The 18,290-nt window shown below is 38.7% G+C and overlaps 1 protein-coding gene across 1 annotated transcript in view; it reads right to left on the bottom strand.

Annotated features, from left to right (window-relative positions):
- LOC126425248 (uncharacterized) overlaps positions 1-18,290 on the bottom strand; it is a 230,549-nt gene that overhangs the window by 88,492 nt on the left and 123,767 nt on the right. Inside the window, exons 4-5 of the mRNA XM_050088219.1 lie at positions 15,622-15,783; positions 4,430-4,606 (exon numbers count right to left, since the gene is read on the bottom strand). Of these exons, the coding sequence (XP_049944176.1) occupies positions 4,430-4,606; positions 15,622-15,783 (339 nt within the window). The remainder of the gene's footprint in view (positions 1-4,429; positions 4,607-15,621; positions 15,784-18,290) is intronic.

The following is an 18,290-nucleotide window of genomic DNA, read 5'->3' on the forward strand; positions in this document are numbered from 1 at the left end:
ACCTCAGTGCCTGTTTCACCACACATGCCATCTGGATTCTTCCCCCACACAACAGTTTCCCAGAACTCTGCAGGTGGGAACTAGTGCTGCAAGATGTCTTTGGTTCTTGCCACCCACAGTCCCTTAATCTAATTTCTTTGATTTCAGTGTTTCTTCAGAGTAATTACCACTTTCTTCACTCTGTTTTAGTTTTCTACATCTTCCATTTTCTTAGGTGTCTATTTTTCTCATCCCTCTCCCACCTCTGCTACACATTATGCAGTTAGCTTTTCACTCTTATTAATTTTTTGGAGTAGGTATTTAATTAAAATCTATGGAGAAGAAATAAAAACTTTGAGATTCGCCAAAGACATTGCAATTCTGTCAGAGACAGCGAAGGACTTGGAAGAGCAGTTGAATGGAATGGGTAGTGGCTTGAAAGGAGGATATAAGATGAACATCAACAAAAGCAAAACGAGGATAATGGAATGTAGTCGAATTAAGTCGGGTGATGCTGAGGGAATTAGATTAGGAAATGAGACACTTAAAGTAGTAAAGGAGTTTTGCTATTTGGGGAGCAAAATAACTGATGATGGTCGAAGTAGAGAGGATATAAAATGTACACTGGCAATGGCAAGGAAAGCGTTTCTGAAGAAGAGAAATTTGTTAACATAGAATATAGATTTTAAGTGTCAGGAAGTCGTTTCTGAAAGTATTTGTATGGAGTGTAGCTATGTATGGAAGTGAAACATGGACGATAACCAGTTTGGACAAGAAGAGAATAGAAGCTTTCGAAATGTGATACTACAGAAGAATGCTGAAGATTAGATGGGTAGATCATATAGCTAACGAGGAGATACTGAATAGGATTGGGGAGGAGAGAAGTTTGTGGCACAATTTGACTAGAAGAAGGGATCAGTTGGTAGGACATGTTCTGAGGCATCGGGGGATCACCAATTTAGTACTGGAGGGCAGCGTGGAGGGTAAAAATCGTAGAGGGAGACCAAGAGATGAATACACTAAACAGATACAAAAGGATGTAGGTTGCAGTAGGTACTAGGAGATGATGAAGCTTGCACAGGATAGAGTAGCATGGAGTGCTGCATCAAATCAGTCTCAGGACTAAAGACCACTACAACAACAACAACAATTTGTGCATGATGTTTTAGTAGTAATCTCTGTCTTGGATATCAACCTGACTTTCACCTTTAAGCTCTTAGGTTTTCAACTCTCTTCCAGTGCAATCCCCAAAAATCAGTCATTCCTTCTCATCCTGTCAGGTAAGTCTCCCCTGACTTGCAGTTCTGGGTGAATTTTCCAAAATCTACTCCTTTTCCTAGACCTCTCTAGTCCTTTTCTTTCACACCTCTTCCTTCTGCTTGCTGAAAGAGCCATTGGCTCCAAAAGCTTGCCACTTATAACCTTCTTTTATGTGTGTGTTCTGCTGTCGCTCAGTGAGTAAATTTTTTATCTGTCAAATTGCATTATATTGTAAAAAACTGATTGTTTTTGTTGTTACAATCTCCATTATCTGATATGTGTATGTTGTTTATATACTTCAGAAACAATATATGATCTATAACACTGCCTTGAGGTATCATTATTCCAATTTTCTTTTCAATAAATGAAAAGCGCTAATTCGTTTTTGTTCTACAGCATTACCTTTATTGCATTAACCAGTTTTCTTCAGTACACGAGACCATCAGACATCTGCCAACCAGCGCTTTTCATTTATTATAATGCTGTTTTACCAAGAACCAATGGAGGATTCAGTTAAGATAATTTTCTTTTTGTCTGTTTTTGTGACTGAAATGAGCTAATATAAGTTATCAGCATTCTGTTATAAATGTATGATATAAAACATTTTGTTTATACCTTGGATACTAAGTGTTGCCACATTTTCTACAAGGATCTAATTATTTGGAGAGATCTGAATTGACTCCTACTACACTCTTAGTTGTTTTCTATATCTCTAGTTAATTGTTCAGTGTAGTACATTACTGATATTCCTGTAATATTACCTGCTTAAAATCCATATTGATTATTGTTCAGTAGCTTATTGTCATTTAAATATTTTTTTATCTGATGTATCATACATAAGTGGTTTCTATCTCATACTTGGTATCCTTTCTGAATAACAGCTACACTTTAAAGAGTTTCAGTCTTATGGGAAACACTCCTTCACTAAATTGTAAATTGATAAACAATGCTTACCAAGTTCGTGAAGCAATCTTGATTATAACCGAGACTGGCACCTCAGCTACATATGCAGGCATGTTTTGTTTTGTCTACAGCATTTTTTTATCACCTTTATTGCCACACAGCTTTTTAACATTTCTTTTTTTTAGTAGCGAATTTCAAGCATAAAATATTAGGTGCATTTATGATATAATGATTTATGTAGTTAAAAAATTCTCTCTCTCTCTCTCCCCTCCCATTTTTTCCTCTCTTAACTTAAGCTACTTATAAAGTTTACACAGTTAGCTGAAAAAAAAGTCATTTGAACATAAGATGTGGTTTCGTTTCTTTCAATATCATTGACAGAATTTTGAGGAAAAGAGCATTGTGGTCTGATATCTATTGTTCTTGGTTTATATAAGTGAGGACCTTTACTTAAGCTACATAAGAGGTCTGAGAACTGTAACAATATTCTGAGAAGGAAAGTGGTTACTCACAATACAGCGGAGATGCTGAGTTTCTGAGAACTGATCATTCAACCAATTTTCATATGTGGTAAAAACAAAAGTTGACAAAACTTACACTTGGTGCAACAGATTGCAGCACTCTTGAAAACAGAGATTTGAAAATGAATGAATCATTTATAGTAGCCCTGTATTATGCAGCTTATTGTTTTTTTTCTGGCTGCTTTTCACACCTATTTCTATTGTTTCCTACTTTTTCTCTGGTACTGCCTATTTTTTCTCATCTTGGCATTAGCTTTCTGACTATCCTTCCCTTAGTTCTGATTTGCAAATTGATTTCTCCAATACTAGTAGCTTCTCAGTTTCTTATATCTCATTTATTGCTGGCACTTATTACTGATTTCATTCTTGACATGTCTTCCTATGTCTCCCTAGCTGTGAAGTCCTTCCCAACTTCCCTAATTATCCCGTTTCTTCCTGATTATCCCTAATTGTCTCTCATTTGCCTCATTCTAGTGCTCTGAAAGACATGTTTTGTGAACTTTATTCTTCGAATGTAGCAAGCAATTCTTTTCTCTCAAATTGGACTCGCATTTGGGGTGACAACAGTTCAGATCCGTGTCTGACCATCAAGGTTTAGGTTTTCCATGATTTCCTTAAATCTATCCAGGCAAATGCCAGGATGGGTCCTGCTAAAGGGCACAGCCAACTTCCTTCACCATTCTGGACACAATCTGAACTTGTGCCCCATCTCTAGTGATCTCAATGTCATTGGCATGTTAAACCTGTTCTTCCTTCCTTCCTTTTTTCCTCAGAATTTGATTTTGGTTTCTTTTTGACCACTGTTTTCCTGAGAGATTTGCCTTTGTTTTGATTTATGTCATTCTGATGAGTTTATCTAGTTTGGCAATCCTGCTTTCCACCTGAACATATTTTTACTATGAGAAATTATACACACTGTTATAAATCCATGTTATATTGTCTTGCCGGCCGCAGTGGCCGTGCGGTTCTGGCGCTGCAGTCCGGAACCGCGGGACTGCTACGGTCGCAGGTTCGAATCCTGCCTCGGGCATGGGTGTGTGTGATGTCCTTAGGTTAGTTAGGTTTAAGTAGTTCTAAGTTCTAGGGGACTTATGACCTAAGATGTTGAGTCCCATAGTGCTCAGAGCCCTTTGAACCATTTTTTATATTGTCTTAATTATATAACAGATTTTTCTTTTGGGATTAATTCTCCTTGGCTCATCATATTCTAATTAACATTTTGTCTCCCAGCCAGCTTATCTTTACAGTTCTCAGTAACACTATTCATGTTCTACAGGTAATTCCTTGTTTTCAAAATTTAAAATATGTAGTTACTGTATTGTCTGTTGGTTATTATGCTGCTCTCATATATAATGATGACTCAAATATGACTGCAATCAAAATTACAAAGTGACCTAGCAGTTTATCCCATCACAAAAACTCAATGTATTTCACTAGGTCATTTCTCCATTTGAAGTTGCCTTATTCTCATTATTATAATTGCAGTGTCCCCTCAGCTTCCCAATTTTACAAATTCTACACACTGTTTAGTTGATTTTTTGTTCATACACATACAATTTTTATAACAAAATTGGAAATTTCTGCATAACACAACGTGAAAATGTGTATATCTTCCCATCCCCCAGTTAATAGATTAGTAAATTCACTTATTCAGTGGGCATGGAATACTTGTATAATTGCTCTGGCAGTTTTTATAAACAAGTTTCCCTTTCTGGCAGGGAAAAATATTTTTTTCTGTAATTAAAGGTAATGGGCTAAACACATACCTTCTCAGTAAGACGATTATTTGCGATCACGTAGTCTGATGGGCAGTTGCAGGTGGGGCACTTCTTGTCAGCAGATTTCTTACGATTGAAGTTTGGTGGGAGGTCAGGATGTGCTAATGTATCCACTACAGATGGAGCTGGAGCTACTCTTAAAGCATTTGTTTTACTGGGACTGACCTGGTTGAAACAGTGAAGAAATATTAGTAAACAGCAATTTAAAATTTATTCTAGTAGTTTATTTTGCACTGTAAGCCCAAATCAAAATTATTTTATAACTGAGCCTATCTGATTAGCTGAATTACTGGGGCTTGCACTTTCAATAATGATATTTTATGGCAAACATTGATCACATTTTACAAATTGACCAAAATGCCTATCCTACTTCTACAAACTTCATAGATGTCTGAAGATTAGTGCCAAAATAAAACTTTCAATATGCAGAGGAGCACATAACCTGAGATCAATATTCTGGACAGATTACAAATGTGCACCAAATAAAAGATCAGGTTTTCATCTCTGCATTATGAACCACACTCTCGATTGTGATCATCTAACCATATATGAAGGATAACTGTGCAGAGACAGTCAGGATGAACTGAAGCTTTTAGGAGATGCTGAGACATGCTCAGACAGTACACTAGTGCACCAGAAATGGAAATAACTGTATTTGCAGTCCAGTTAACAAAGGACTTTAATATTTCCTGATCTTACATGGAACATAGTTCACCAGCAAATTTCGTGAAGTTTTATTACAATCACTACTAACAAAGTAATTATTTTGAGTATGTTATTAGACATTTTTTAATGCAGATGTATATTTTCAGCTATTAATTCACTGTCATTTCCATGCATTTCTTTAGATCACCACTTTTCAGGAGGTTAAAACTTTTCTCAGATCACTTTTCTATGTATAGTTTTCTATGCATAGTTTCATTCTTGCTATTGCCTACTGTTAATTTGTGGCTCCAGGCAACTTACTGATCCACCTCAATTTTTATTTGTGAACATTACTTTGTTACTTACAAGAAAGAAAAAAAATTGAGATTCACAACTTATGAACTCGTATTCTACCTGGCTTTGCCCTAGTCTCCACTTATGCGAAGGGCAAACTTTTATCTGTCCTTATTTGTGAGTGTTTCTTTGAGAATAAGGTCTATGGCATATATTTCTAACATAAGACACACACCCCCTCTCCCCCCCCCCCCCCCCCCCCCCCCTCTGCTGGATGGAGTCCAAACAGTCACTAACTATACAAATAGATCACAGCAAGTAGTTTAACGCTAAATTTTTTGAACACTAATTATGCAGTTTCAGACAACAAATAAAAAAAGGATATGAACTATAAGATGAGTAATGAAACCTCACATACAAAATTGCTAAGCATCCAAGTGTGCAATCAGTTAAGATGGAATTAACAAACTGATCAGCTGCTCAAGCAACTTAGTTCGGCATACGTTGCACTGAGAACCATTTTCTGCTTCGACATATGTCCCACAGTGATGCAACAAGACAACACAATGGAAACTCAATAATGAGTACAACATTACTATTGACCTCTGGGTGGTTGTCATCAGAGGCACTCCTGATGGGACCACACCAGAATCCGGCATATAAGTCAGTCCAGGACTGGTCCGAGTGAGCTGTGTTACGATCTGTATAGTGCATGGCGAGTATACTATCAGCTTGGCTAAATCATTTATATTGTGGACTATTTGTCATACAGGTAACTTTAACACTGTGCACTGGATTATGGGGGACTTAAGACAGTTTGCATCATTTCCAAAGAGCATCCTGCATAGATGTTGTGTTGTGGATAAACTAGGATGAGCCCCCCATTCATACATACTCCGCAAAACACCATATGGAACTTGGTGGAGGGTACCTTGTACCACTACTAGTCATTTCCTCTCCTGTTCCACACACAAAGTGAGGGAAATGACTGTCGAAAAGCTTTCGCGTGAGTCCTAATTTCCCTCACCTTATCTTCATAGACCTTACATGAATTGTATATAGATGGCAGTAGAGTCACACTGCAGTCGGTCTCAAATAATGGTCCTCTAAATTTGTGCAATAGTGCCTTGCGAAAGGGGCATTGTCTTCCCTCCAAGGATTCCCATTTGAGCACATGAAGCATTTCCATAACATTTGCAAGCTGTTTGAACTTATGGTAACAAATCTGACAGCCTGGCTCTGAATTGTTTTGATCTGTTCCTTTAGTCCAACCTGGTGGGGATCCAAAACACTCAAGCATTACTCAAGAATGAGTCACAGTAGTGTCCTATATGCCATCTCCTTTATCCATGAGCTATACTTTTCCAAAATACTCCCAATAAAGTGAAGTCAACCGTTTATCTTCCCTACTACTGTCCTTACGTGATCATCCCATTTCATATCGTTTTGCAAAGTTAAGCCTAGATACTTAATTGATGTAACTGTGTCAACTAGCTCATTGCTAATGATGAACTCAACCAGGATTGTTTTGCCTACTCATCCACATTCACTTACATTTTTCTACATTTAGAGCAAGCTGCCATTCATCACACAAACTAGAAATTTTGTCTAAATCATCTTGTATATTCCTACAGTCACTCAACAACCACACCTTCCCATAACTATAGCATCATCAACAAACAACCATAAATTGCTGCTCACCCTCTCCATCAGAACATTTATGTGTGTAGAGAATGAAATTGGTTCGATCACTCTTGCCTGGAGTACTCCTGATGATGCCCTCGTCTCTAATGAATACTTGCTGAAGAGGACCACATAGTAGGTGCTAATACTTAAAAAGTCTTTGAGCCACTCACATCCCTGGAAACCTAAACTGCATAATCAAACTTTTGTTAAAAACCTAATAGTGTGTAGATCATCTTTTACAAAAGTGATGATGACTACGGATCTGTGATGTATGCAAAATGGGTGGAACACTTAAAACTATTAGCACAAACCATGCAGCATTGCCAAGAACTAACAACAGATAGATTAAGCCAGTATAAATGTTATTGAATGTCTCATGTGACACCCATGTTCACTGATTTTCCACCGTTTATTGAAAAATAAAGAGTGGGATACTTACCACTGATGAGTGCAGCTATATTTTTGGCTTGCGAAATTTTGACTCATTAAGACAAGGTAAAAAGGTAAAGTTCCACATTCTGGCCCTAGACAGGCCAACCAGACCTGACCGACAGCCACATTACCCTCTGCCAATGATGTCATCGGATGCGTGGGAAGGGGCACATGATCGACACATTGCTCTGCTGTTTATTGTTAGATTTCTTGAGTTTGGAAGAGCTGCTACTTAGTCAAGTACATCTGCAGTTGACTTCATGAGGCCGAGTGTATCCCATTCCAGTCCACCTGACTGAGCGGGATAGCACAGTGGTTAGCACACTTCCACTCACATTTAGGAGGAAGGAGGACGACAGTTTGAACCCGTTTCTGAGTATCTCGATTAAGGTTTTTGGTGATTTCCCCAAATTGCTTAAGGCAAATGCTGGGAAGGTCCCTCTGAACAGGCATGACCAATTTCCTTCTCCATCCTTCCATAATCCGAGCTTTTGTTTCATCTCTAATGACCTCGATGTTGGCAGGTGTTAAACTCTAATCTCCTCCTCCTCCTCCTCCTCCTCCTCCTCCTGTTCAGCCACCAAGGAAAAATCCTTGGCAGAACTGCAAACTGAATCAGTAAGACAAAAGGATTCTTTCCTCCAGGAAATTCCTAACTGTATCATTACTTAATACAGAAATTTGAGCCTTTAACAAACCTGATGGAACTTGAGTTTTCCAGAACACTTTCTTTAGCCACTTTTGAATTTAGGAAGCAAAAAGATGGCCCCAATAAATCTTTATGTAGACTGGGTCACTGATCTACTTGGATGCTGTAGGAATTACATTTCAGTATCAACACAGCCCCACCACATAAATACTTTGATGCCACTATCACATATGCTTTTATGATCTTATCTGTTTCTCAGCAATGCTATTCTCAAATACAGCAGAAGCTTTTACTATCATTTAAACAGTTCAGGAACTTAAATCATTCCTTTACGAACAGAAATTTCATCTTGTTACAGATCATCACCTCGTGCATATTGCTCGTCAGTTTTTGGCCCTAAACATCACGTAACAGGCGGCATTGCCTCCCGAGATGGGCTCTGTACTTCCCTAATTTTCATTACTCTATCCGCTGTTGAGCAACAACATTACAAGCAAATGTGGATGTGCTGCCCTGGTTCCCTGAGCCAGCCTTTAGCCAACACGAATCAGTACAATGCCAACTCAATTCAATTCAGATGGACTTGGCTGTTTTCAACCTTTTCCTTAACATCAAGTGAAATCATGCTGCTGTCTTCAAGAACCTGACATTATGGCACCTCATTCATAGAAAGTCAGACACATCTACCTAGTGTAACGGGTTCTGTTAGTAGGTCTCACATGAAGACCACTACCATCTGCTGATTCTTGCCTCTCTTTGGCCACAAGTACTGTGCCTTCAGCACACTATTCATTGTAACATGTCTCAGATGAGAAGTTTGGCTCACAGCACATATTCTTTACCATGGAATCAGCTACATATTGAATACATACAGGGTTTTCAGCTGTTGTTGTTGTTGTGGTCTTCAGTCTTGAGACTGGTTTGATGCAGCTCTCCATGCTACTCTATCCTGTGCAAGCTTCTTCATCTCCCAGTACCTACTGCAACCTACATCCTTCTGAATCTGCTTAGTGTATTCATCTCTTGGTCTCCCTCTACGATTTTTACCCTTCACGCTGCCCTCCAATGCTAAATTCGTGATCCCTTGATGCCTCAGAACATGTCCTACCAACCGGTCCCTCTTTCTTGTCAAGTTGTGCCACAAATTCCTCTTCTCCCCAATTCTATTCAATACCTCCTCATTAGGTATGTGATCTACCCATCTAATCTTCAGCATTCTTCTGTAGCACCACATTTTGAAAGCTTCTATTCTCTTCTTGTCTAAACTATTTATCGTCCATGTTTCACTTCCATACATGGCTACACTCCATACAAATACTTTCAAAAACGACTTCGTGACACTTAAATCTATACTCGATGTTAACAAATTTCTCTTCTTCAGAAACGCTTTCCTTGCCATTGCCAGTCTACATTTTATATCCTCTCTACTTCGACCATCATCAGTTATTTTTCTCCCCAAATAGCAAAACTCCTTTACTACTTTAAGTGTCTCATTTCCTAATCTAATTTCCTCAGCATCACCTGACTTAATTCGACTACATTCCATTATCCTCGTTTTGCTTTTGTTGATGTTCATCTTATACCCTCCTTTCAAGATGCTGTCCATTCCGTTCAACTGCTCTTCCAAGTCCATTGCTGTCTCTGACAGAATTACAATGTCATCGGCGAACCTCAAAGTTTTTATTTCTTCTCCATGGTGAGACAAATATGCACGGCACAAACTGTGGGTCACATTCTTCACATGTCGACAAAGAAATTATATTACCTGAAAATGGGTCTGGAAAGGCTTTGTTTCCATGTTACAACTAATTTTCTCCAACTCCTTAATCATGAGAAACACACAAGAACAAGACTGTTCCAGCAATAAGTATGAGCATTGCAAGCCCATGGGTTACTATGTAGAGTTAGCCACACACTTGGCTTGTGCAGTGACAGTATACACAAATGCAGAAATGGCAGATGCCAATTTGATGTATGGATTAGCTGACAGCAATGGCACTCGCTCTCACCATTTGTACCAGGAGACATTTCCAGGATGGGGGTGTCCCAACAGGAAAATGTTTGAAGCCAATGATGATCAACTTATGGAGGACATATTGAACATCTCCTATGAGAAATGGTTGCATGTGGTTTGCTGTTGCATTCTGTCAGTGTGTATTTCTCATAATTAATGAATTGGAGAAAATGAGTTGTGACATACAAACAAAGCATTTCCAGACCCATGTTCTATCTATATCCGGATCCCGCTCGGCTACTGCCGGGTCTGGGTGCTGACAAGTCCTCTCCATTTCGCTCAGTCCTCCCACCACTTTTCTTCCTGGAGTTCCTGCCAGGTCACACCTCTCCTTTCCACAGATATTCTCACTCACGTTTTCCACTGTGTTCTTGGGTGCCCTCTAGATCTTTTTCCATTCATCTTTAATTCTTCCATAATTTTGGGGAGTCTCATGTTCATATAACATAATTTCTTCATCTATGTGTGAGGAAGGTGTCCTGAAATTTGTGCCACACATTTTTGTTACACCCTGGATATTGTGGCCTCCAACCATGGACTGCTGCCATGCTATCAAAATCAACTTCACCTCCACCATCCTCATAACCAACCACATGCTGATCCACTGCCAGCAGATTCGCAGGTTTTGTGGTGTCTTATGCGCCTTCCACCAAGCCTCATCCTGCCTCAACAATGCTTGTGGACATTGACCCACCACCTGAGTTAGGTTTGATATGATCTGTGGAACTAAAGAAAAGCTCTCAACAATAGTAGGTGATATAAGAGGTTCACAATATTTAAAAGAATGGGGCTAAAGTACAGAGATTAAAAAATATCTTCATCTACAAAACCCAAGTGGTAATAAAATGACTAACTAGTGTTAAAAAGAGTATAAGGCCAAGTTTTAGTTTATCACCACTACTGTTCAACTTGTGCATCAAAGCAGTAATATAGAAAGCAAAAGAACATTTCCATAAAAGAATAAAAATGGACGAAAAACAGAGAGCAATGGTAATGTTTGCAGATGGTACAGACCTTCTGACTGGGTGTAATGAAAACTTACAAGACCTTCTGAAAAGAATGGATAGAATATGGTTTAACACTTTGACTGCCAACTACAAGTTATATTGTACCTAATAACGTGGCCACTGGTGCCCACTATTACATCTCAACTTGTAGGAAATAAGTTTCTGCATACAGTCAGAATCAAAAACATTCATAGCACATAAATTCAATTTACTGGTCTTGGGGATCAGGTAGAGGTACAGCAAATAATCTGGATGTGGTGGAACATAATTTTTATTTCCACACTTGGAATAAACAAACAGAAAACTGCATACACAAGATCACACAAATATTTTAGCTTTAGATGTAAAATGTGTACTTTGTGTCACTAACCGTAATGAATACAAAGCTTTTTTTTCTATTGATTACATGTCCTGAAGCATTCTTCCATGCAAAGGGGAAGATTTTCTTCACAAATGGGAAAAAAAAGAATCATGATTCATGGTGTTTCTTTCGTTGCATGAACTTTCTGTATGGCTTTGTTGGCCATACATTTTTCAGTGGCAGACATTGCACCTAAATAATGAAAGCTGCCATCTGTCCTGATTTGCTTCTAGGTGTCTGGCACCTTATCCCCAATCAATGGAATGAACAAGAAAGCTAGATACTTGACACTCCTTCCTGCTGTTTGATTGTAGAAATAATGGGCACTGTGCAGATAAATTTCCATCACATGTAGAGCAAGCTTTTTGCACCCATCTAACAGTGTTTTGCAATGCTGAATAATATGACAGCATTTGATCTGACTGATCAATGCCTTCCATGTCATTTTTGCAGTCTCTTACTATGTTTGACGTCAACACAAATTTGTCACTTTCATGGAAACTTCCACCATTTCAGTACAGTTCATATCATAAATGGTTAGTACCTCCATTTCGACCTTCCATTTGCAAACAACAACACTGTAATTTCTTTCCAATGCCATCTGAACTTTCTTAAGCTTCATAGCAGCTAACAATTTTGGGCTTTTTCTTTCCGTTCTTATGTAATATTTCACACACACATAGGTTTTGTGAACTGACTATCCACAGTAAGGAAATATCCTTTGTTCAAGAAAGCTTCCATTAAGTGTAAATCAACTTCTGATGCATGATCCATCTCCGCATTTTATTGTGACTTGTCACAGTAGAGTTTTATTTTGAGAACCATGCAACTTGTTTAATAGAATGTGACATTGTAAAAAGGACTTGCACTCCAGTAATTTTCTATTGATGGAAAACAACAAGGTTCAATGTGCAGCAATAGCCCCAGAAGTATTTTCATTTCCCCAACATTTGTATCCCTCTGTCCCGAGAGCCTGGTTGATCATCTCCTCCCAAGTTTTCCTGCCTCCTGGCTTGCATGTAGATTTGCTTTTTCACATAATGACATTAGCAACTCTTCAGAAAAAAGCAAATCAATAATTGCATTGGCATCACAATTTTGTAAGTCTAAGTTCAATCCCACATTCTTGCTGAACACAAATACTGCTTGATCTTGAGGAATGTTACTCCACTCACCACTGTTATTCATAATTCCTGCTACTGTACCAACCTGCTCATGTTCTTCTTTGCATCAGCTGTGTCTGCATCTGAATCCTCTCTTGAACACTCACATCAAGTTGGTTTGCAGAGATTTCCACCATCTGAGAATTCATCCATAAACTCGTCCCATTCTGATTCATTCATGTTAGCTGGCTATTCAAGTCCTGTCACTTGGTTTTCTCTTATTACTAGTCGTTTTATGAGGAAAACTGAACACATATAATGATACATGTTACAGAACCATCTACAACAAAGACTGAATGACTACTGATGCAGTTACAACAAAGACATGGATCGTACTGTCAATTGTGCTTTGAAATACACAAGCTGGTGACTAATTGTTGACAATGAGTTATCTCATAGTTGCCATCTGAGCTGAACTTCTTACTCTGTATTTGCTGATAAAGATGGTCTACAAATGAATCAAGCTTTATGAACTGCTTAACATGGCATCTGGGAGCAGTTTACTCATTCTATCTAGGGCAGTCAATGTGTAAAAGATAATTTAAGAAATGAGAACTGTGGAGGATAATGATTTGTTTAACATAAAAATTAGGAATGACACAACAGTGACAGAATTCTCCTGTACGGGATACAGCATTATGTAAGAAGACCAGAGCAAGGAACATTTCAGAAGAAGTCTGTCACAGGCAAAGAAAACTTACTTCAATAGAAGAGCTCTTTTGGTATGCAGGGACAGCAGAAAGTAAGTTACACATGTCGTCCCACACTAAGACAAATGTACAACAAGAGTGTGACAGTGCCAGAAGAGAGTACATTTTCCACATTTCCTGCAGACACAGTTCTGCTGTGGTACAGATAACAGGTGCATCACAGAGCAGGAGTGAAATGGCGCGGCAAATGGAGATGTACTCCAAAGTTAAAGTATGTGGGACAGATCAATACTTATGCACAAAATGTCTGAACTGCTCACAGACTTACCATGAAATTCTGGTGGTATACAGACCAAATGCAATGTTGCATCCAGTCGTACTGAAATGGTGCCAAAAAAATTGACCCCAGTCACACAGACGTGGGCCATGCTGATTGGAAAGTCCAGACACTGCACCGTGTGATTTATCAATTATTTTGGAATCTGGTTGAGAATTATGAATTATTTAGGAATCTTTTGGACTGGCTGAAAGAAATTCTAGAAGAAATGAGGTTTTCAAAGATGAGGATATTCACACAGCAAGCTACTCAAAGGTCTAGAAGTGGATTTCTAACACAAAGGCATTGAATAACAGAGCATTCCAAGTATTGTTTGCAGACACTGGATGATTATGTCAAAAAATAGTGTCACATATCTGTGGCACTTCAAAATGTAGTGCAGAATTTAATAGAAGTTACTCAGCCTGCCATAACAAGGTGTAAATTACTTTTTGAAATTGCCCCATATTAGATACACATATGGCAGTGAAGAAAAGGTGTATGTCTGAAACTATTAGAAATACTGAGAGGAAAAAACTGTTTTGCAATGTGGTTTCATCAGTGAATGCTAAACTTAAGTGAACAGACAAATAATGAAACGGAAAAGTGCTAATAAGAATAAGAGCGTTAAGTATTTTGTGGAAGATTTACCAGTAGAAGGGACATGTAAGTGGGCATTTGCTACAACCACCAGGGATAGCTAATGAGCTGCTGGAAGGAGCAGTAGAGGAGAAGAACAGTAGGAGGAGATAAATACCACATCAAAGAAGATGTAGGGTGAAGGAGATAAGAAAAACGAAAGCCAAAGGTTGGTAAAAGTGTGCACTACAGTGCACATGCAGGCTGTATATGCAGACGGGGGGAGGGGGGGGGGGGGGGGGAATCTGTACTTTTCCCGGATTTCCTGGTTAAAATACTCTTGTCTGGTAGAAAATGCACTATACCCCAAGTGAAAGTACATTTTTCCACGTTAACTGACAATATACTTTCCCTCAGAGGTGTAAAATGTATCAATCCTCAAAATAGTAAAGGTTTTACACACTGCCTTAGAACTTCCCAGCACTCCCTGCAAAAAGCAACACATTTTGGAGAGGTCTTTAATGTGCAGCAACATGTACACTGCATATTTTGGTATTATGAAATAAAAATATGAATTCACCAAATACAGCATGATAGTTTATGAGCACAGAACACCAAAATACAAGAAGTGCGATGTCCATGCTACTATACAGAAACAGAGACCACAGTAGTGCTGAGCATGGCCAGGCAGTGAGCTTCAATTTGGGAAAATATGGTGCGATAATATGTTTTCTTGCTTTGCAAAATATGACTACTAGATGATATTTTTCATCAAGAAAGCTAAGCTTTCACTGGCCAAAACAAAAAAGTCTCCATATTGAAAGCAAGCGCAATAAATTCATATCTTCTGCCAGAAGAAATAATTAGGTTTATCGATTCCCACTGGCTACCATAACCTATCAGCCAATAAGATATGATCAACATCAACGAACTCTCAACATGAGCACAAAATGCACACTAAGTGTACGTTAGCCTGAAATTTAACAGAGATGAAAAGTTTTGCACAAGGTAAGTAAATATTGAGGACAGGAAAAAAACCAGCCAAAGAAAGATAGCCAGAGAGCACTCAATAGACACTAAGAGCAGAACCCAGAAACAAATATCATGCGGCAAATGTATAAATATGTATGTATGTTGTTGTTGTTGTTGTTGTTGTTGTTGTAAGTACTTATTTTAGCAATGCCAGACAACTTGAAACTGCCATGCCACGTCTGTGACAATGAAAATTTTTAGCTTCAAATAGTCCAGAAAATTGTTCCCTGATAAATTTACTATTCTTATGGCACACACTTTATTATAAATTACTAAAGATGATAAATACATGTTACAAGCAAAAGATGTAGTTTTTCACTATCATAATATTTATTTTAGATGACTGACTCACATTCCCTGAAAGATGATGATTTATAGTGACGTGGCCTGTTGACCAATTGCATGTGGAATTCTTCTTGGGAGCAGGTGTACAGTTTTGTGGTACATCAAGGTGTGGTAATGCACCTGCCAGTCCTGATACTGCATTTACTCTCTTGGTTGCTTGTGAATGTACCTAATTAAAAATATAAAAATAATAAGCAAAGGAAAAACATAAATTGACTGTTTTACACTTTATCTTAAGGTACATTTACATGAGCCATACAAATAATTTCATGTTCTTGACAGTGTAGCCTGTCAACAATTCCAACCTTATCAATTGCAGCCACACATTCAGAAACATTTCCAGCCACTGCTGCTTGGAAATGTGTGCAGCAATACATTTCTGGGCCGTAAGCATTTACACGGGCCATACTATGGCCTCAAAACTGATGAAACCAAACTAGCGCAAGTGAATGCAGCTTTCCTGCAATTGCATTCCACAAGAAGAAAAATCCCCACGAAAAAGAGAAATTCGGCATTCTGGCTGCATTTTCTCTCTCTCTCTCTTTCTTTTTTAAGCAACCGAGCTGCTTCCAAAATGTTAGCTCATGGATTGACACTGTATACATACAATTCCCAGAATGCTGAAACATGACTTTTTAATATATTGTTTAAAAGTAATCTGTCTGAGGACTGGTTAAGGCCAACATGAATATTAAAAAATGTATTGCAGTTACAACCAAACTGGTGGTCTCCCTTCAGTTTTGGGTAATAGTGATTCGCACGGGAGTTTAATGAACCTGTCTGAAAGACAGGCATACTTCTGTATCAGGTGCTTGCAACCCTTTGGTGGAAAGACTCAAAAAATTCATTAAAATTGTTTGAAACATCAATAAAAAGTTTATGTTAAAATTTTATTGTGTGTCACAGTACAGCCATAGAACTGTGAATTTCATAAATGTGGTACATCTACAAGCAGTGTTATGGGACATAAAGGGAATGTATACAAAGACTGTAATAAAAAAAAGAAAGAAAGTTGGCAAATTCCTGACCATGAACAGAAACTCATATGAAGCTTCAAGGAAATTGATAAGTCTTTAGAATCTATATAGAATGAAATTATGACAAGCTACTGCAGATCTTCTCCTACAAAAGTGGCAGCAAGAATGATCTTTTTTTGGATTTATATCTTTGTATATATTACCTTCTGTGTTCCATAGCTCTGGTTGTAGATGTAAACATCACATTAATGGAACTCATGGTTGCCTCTTTTGCTCATTTCTACACTTCTGTTGACGGCAAATGGGGTGCCTCTACATATGCCACTTTTGAATTGAAGTGAAATACTGTTTTACCACTCAATTACTTGACTTGCCACTGCCACACCATCAGCATGGGAAACAGGAAGCACGGCCAAGTGAGAGGGAAACATTTACAAGCAAGGACAGTGATAAAAATTTCCCTGCAATACAAAATATTCTCCACACTTGGTGGACAATACCCTGACAACACTTCAGCAACTAACTACAGCAGTTTGATCCATCAGCAGTATTCCCATTTATTGTAGACACACTGCAGCAATGTTGACGGCAACATGATCACAGCCATACATTGCCATAAGTATGGCCCATGTAAAAGCACCTTTACAGCGTAAATTATGAAAAAAATATCACTATGTGGAGGAGAGAATGGCAGTGTCTATGACCTGAACAAAATTTCCTACATAGTGTCAAACCGAAAGATGCTCACTGATGAATAGTTCTTGCTGTGAGGGCATAGGAAGAAATTACATTGCTGGAAAAATATTAGTACACCTTTTTAGAGGTTTCCAATCCACTCAAGATTTGTTGTTTCAACAGTGCATAAGGAGTACATGAAATGATTACAGATTTATAGCACAAGAGGTTTTGAGGTACTTGGTATCAACCTATGCTGAAACACCCATATTAGTGCATGGTGTAGTCTCCGTGGGCGGCAATGCAGGTGCTGACTCTGGCACCCAGCCAGTCGTATAGATGGCAAATACTGTCCTGGGATATGTTATGCCACGGATGCTCGATATATTCATGTAATTCTATAAGAGTTGTTGGTTGACGAATTGCATGAGTCACTTCTCATCCCCTCATATCCCACACGTTCTCAATTGGAGATAAGTCCAGAGATTGTGCTGGCCAGGCAAGTTGCTGCACATCCTACAGAGAATGTTGAGTTTCATAGGCAGTATGTAGGAGAACATTATCCTGTTGCAACAACACATTACCTTCCTGCTGCAAGAATGGCAAAAGAACAGGTCTGTACATACCAAGCACTGGTTAACATCCCCTCCAGAAACACCAAAGGTGAAAGAGTGTTAGCTGATCACAAGCCAGACCGTAAGGTCTGGGGTCGAGCCATGTGTCTCGGATGAATGCACTGTACCCGATAGTGCTCAACAGGTCTATGTTGTACATGCAAAAGACCTTCATTTTTGTGCAGGCAGGGGTCAGCTTTCATACCTGAAGACCACGGCGCACCATTCCAAGCGATACTCAACGGTACCAGTTGAACCGTGCACGTCAATGATGCAGCAAGAGAGGAAGATGCTCTAAGGTGTGACTGCCCATAGGTCCACTGCTAATAATCATTTCGCAACAGTTCATTTTGCCACGTCTGGGCTCACAAGCTCTCTTATCAGTGCTGTGGTAGCTGTACGATCTGCCA

The sequence above is a fragment of the Schistocerca serialis genome, chromosome 10, assembly GCF_023864345.2.
Source record: "Schistocerca serialis cubense isolate TAMUIC-IGC-003099 chromosome 10, iqSchSeri2.2, whole genome shotgun sequence".
NCBI lineage: Eukaryota > Metazoa > Arthropoda > Insecta > Orthoptera > Acrididae > Schistocerca > Schistocerca serialis.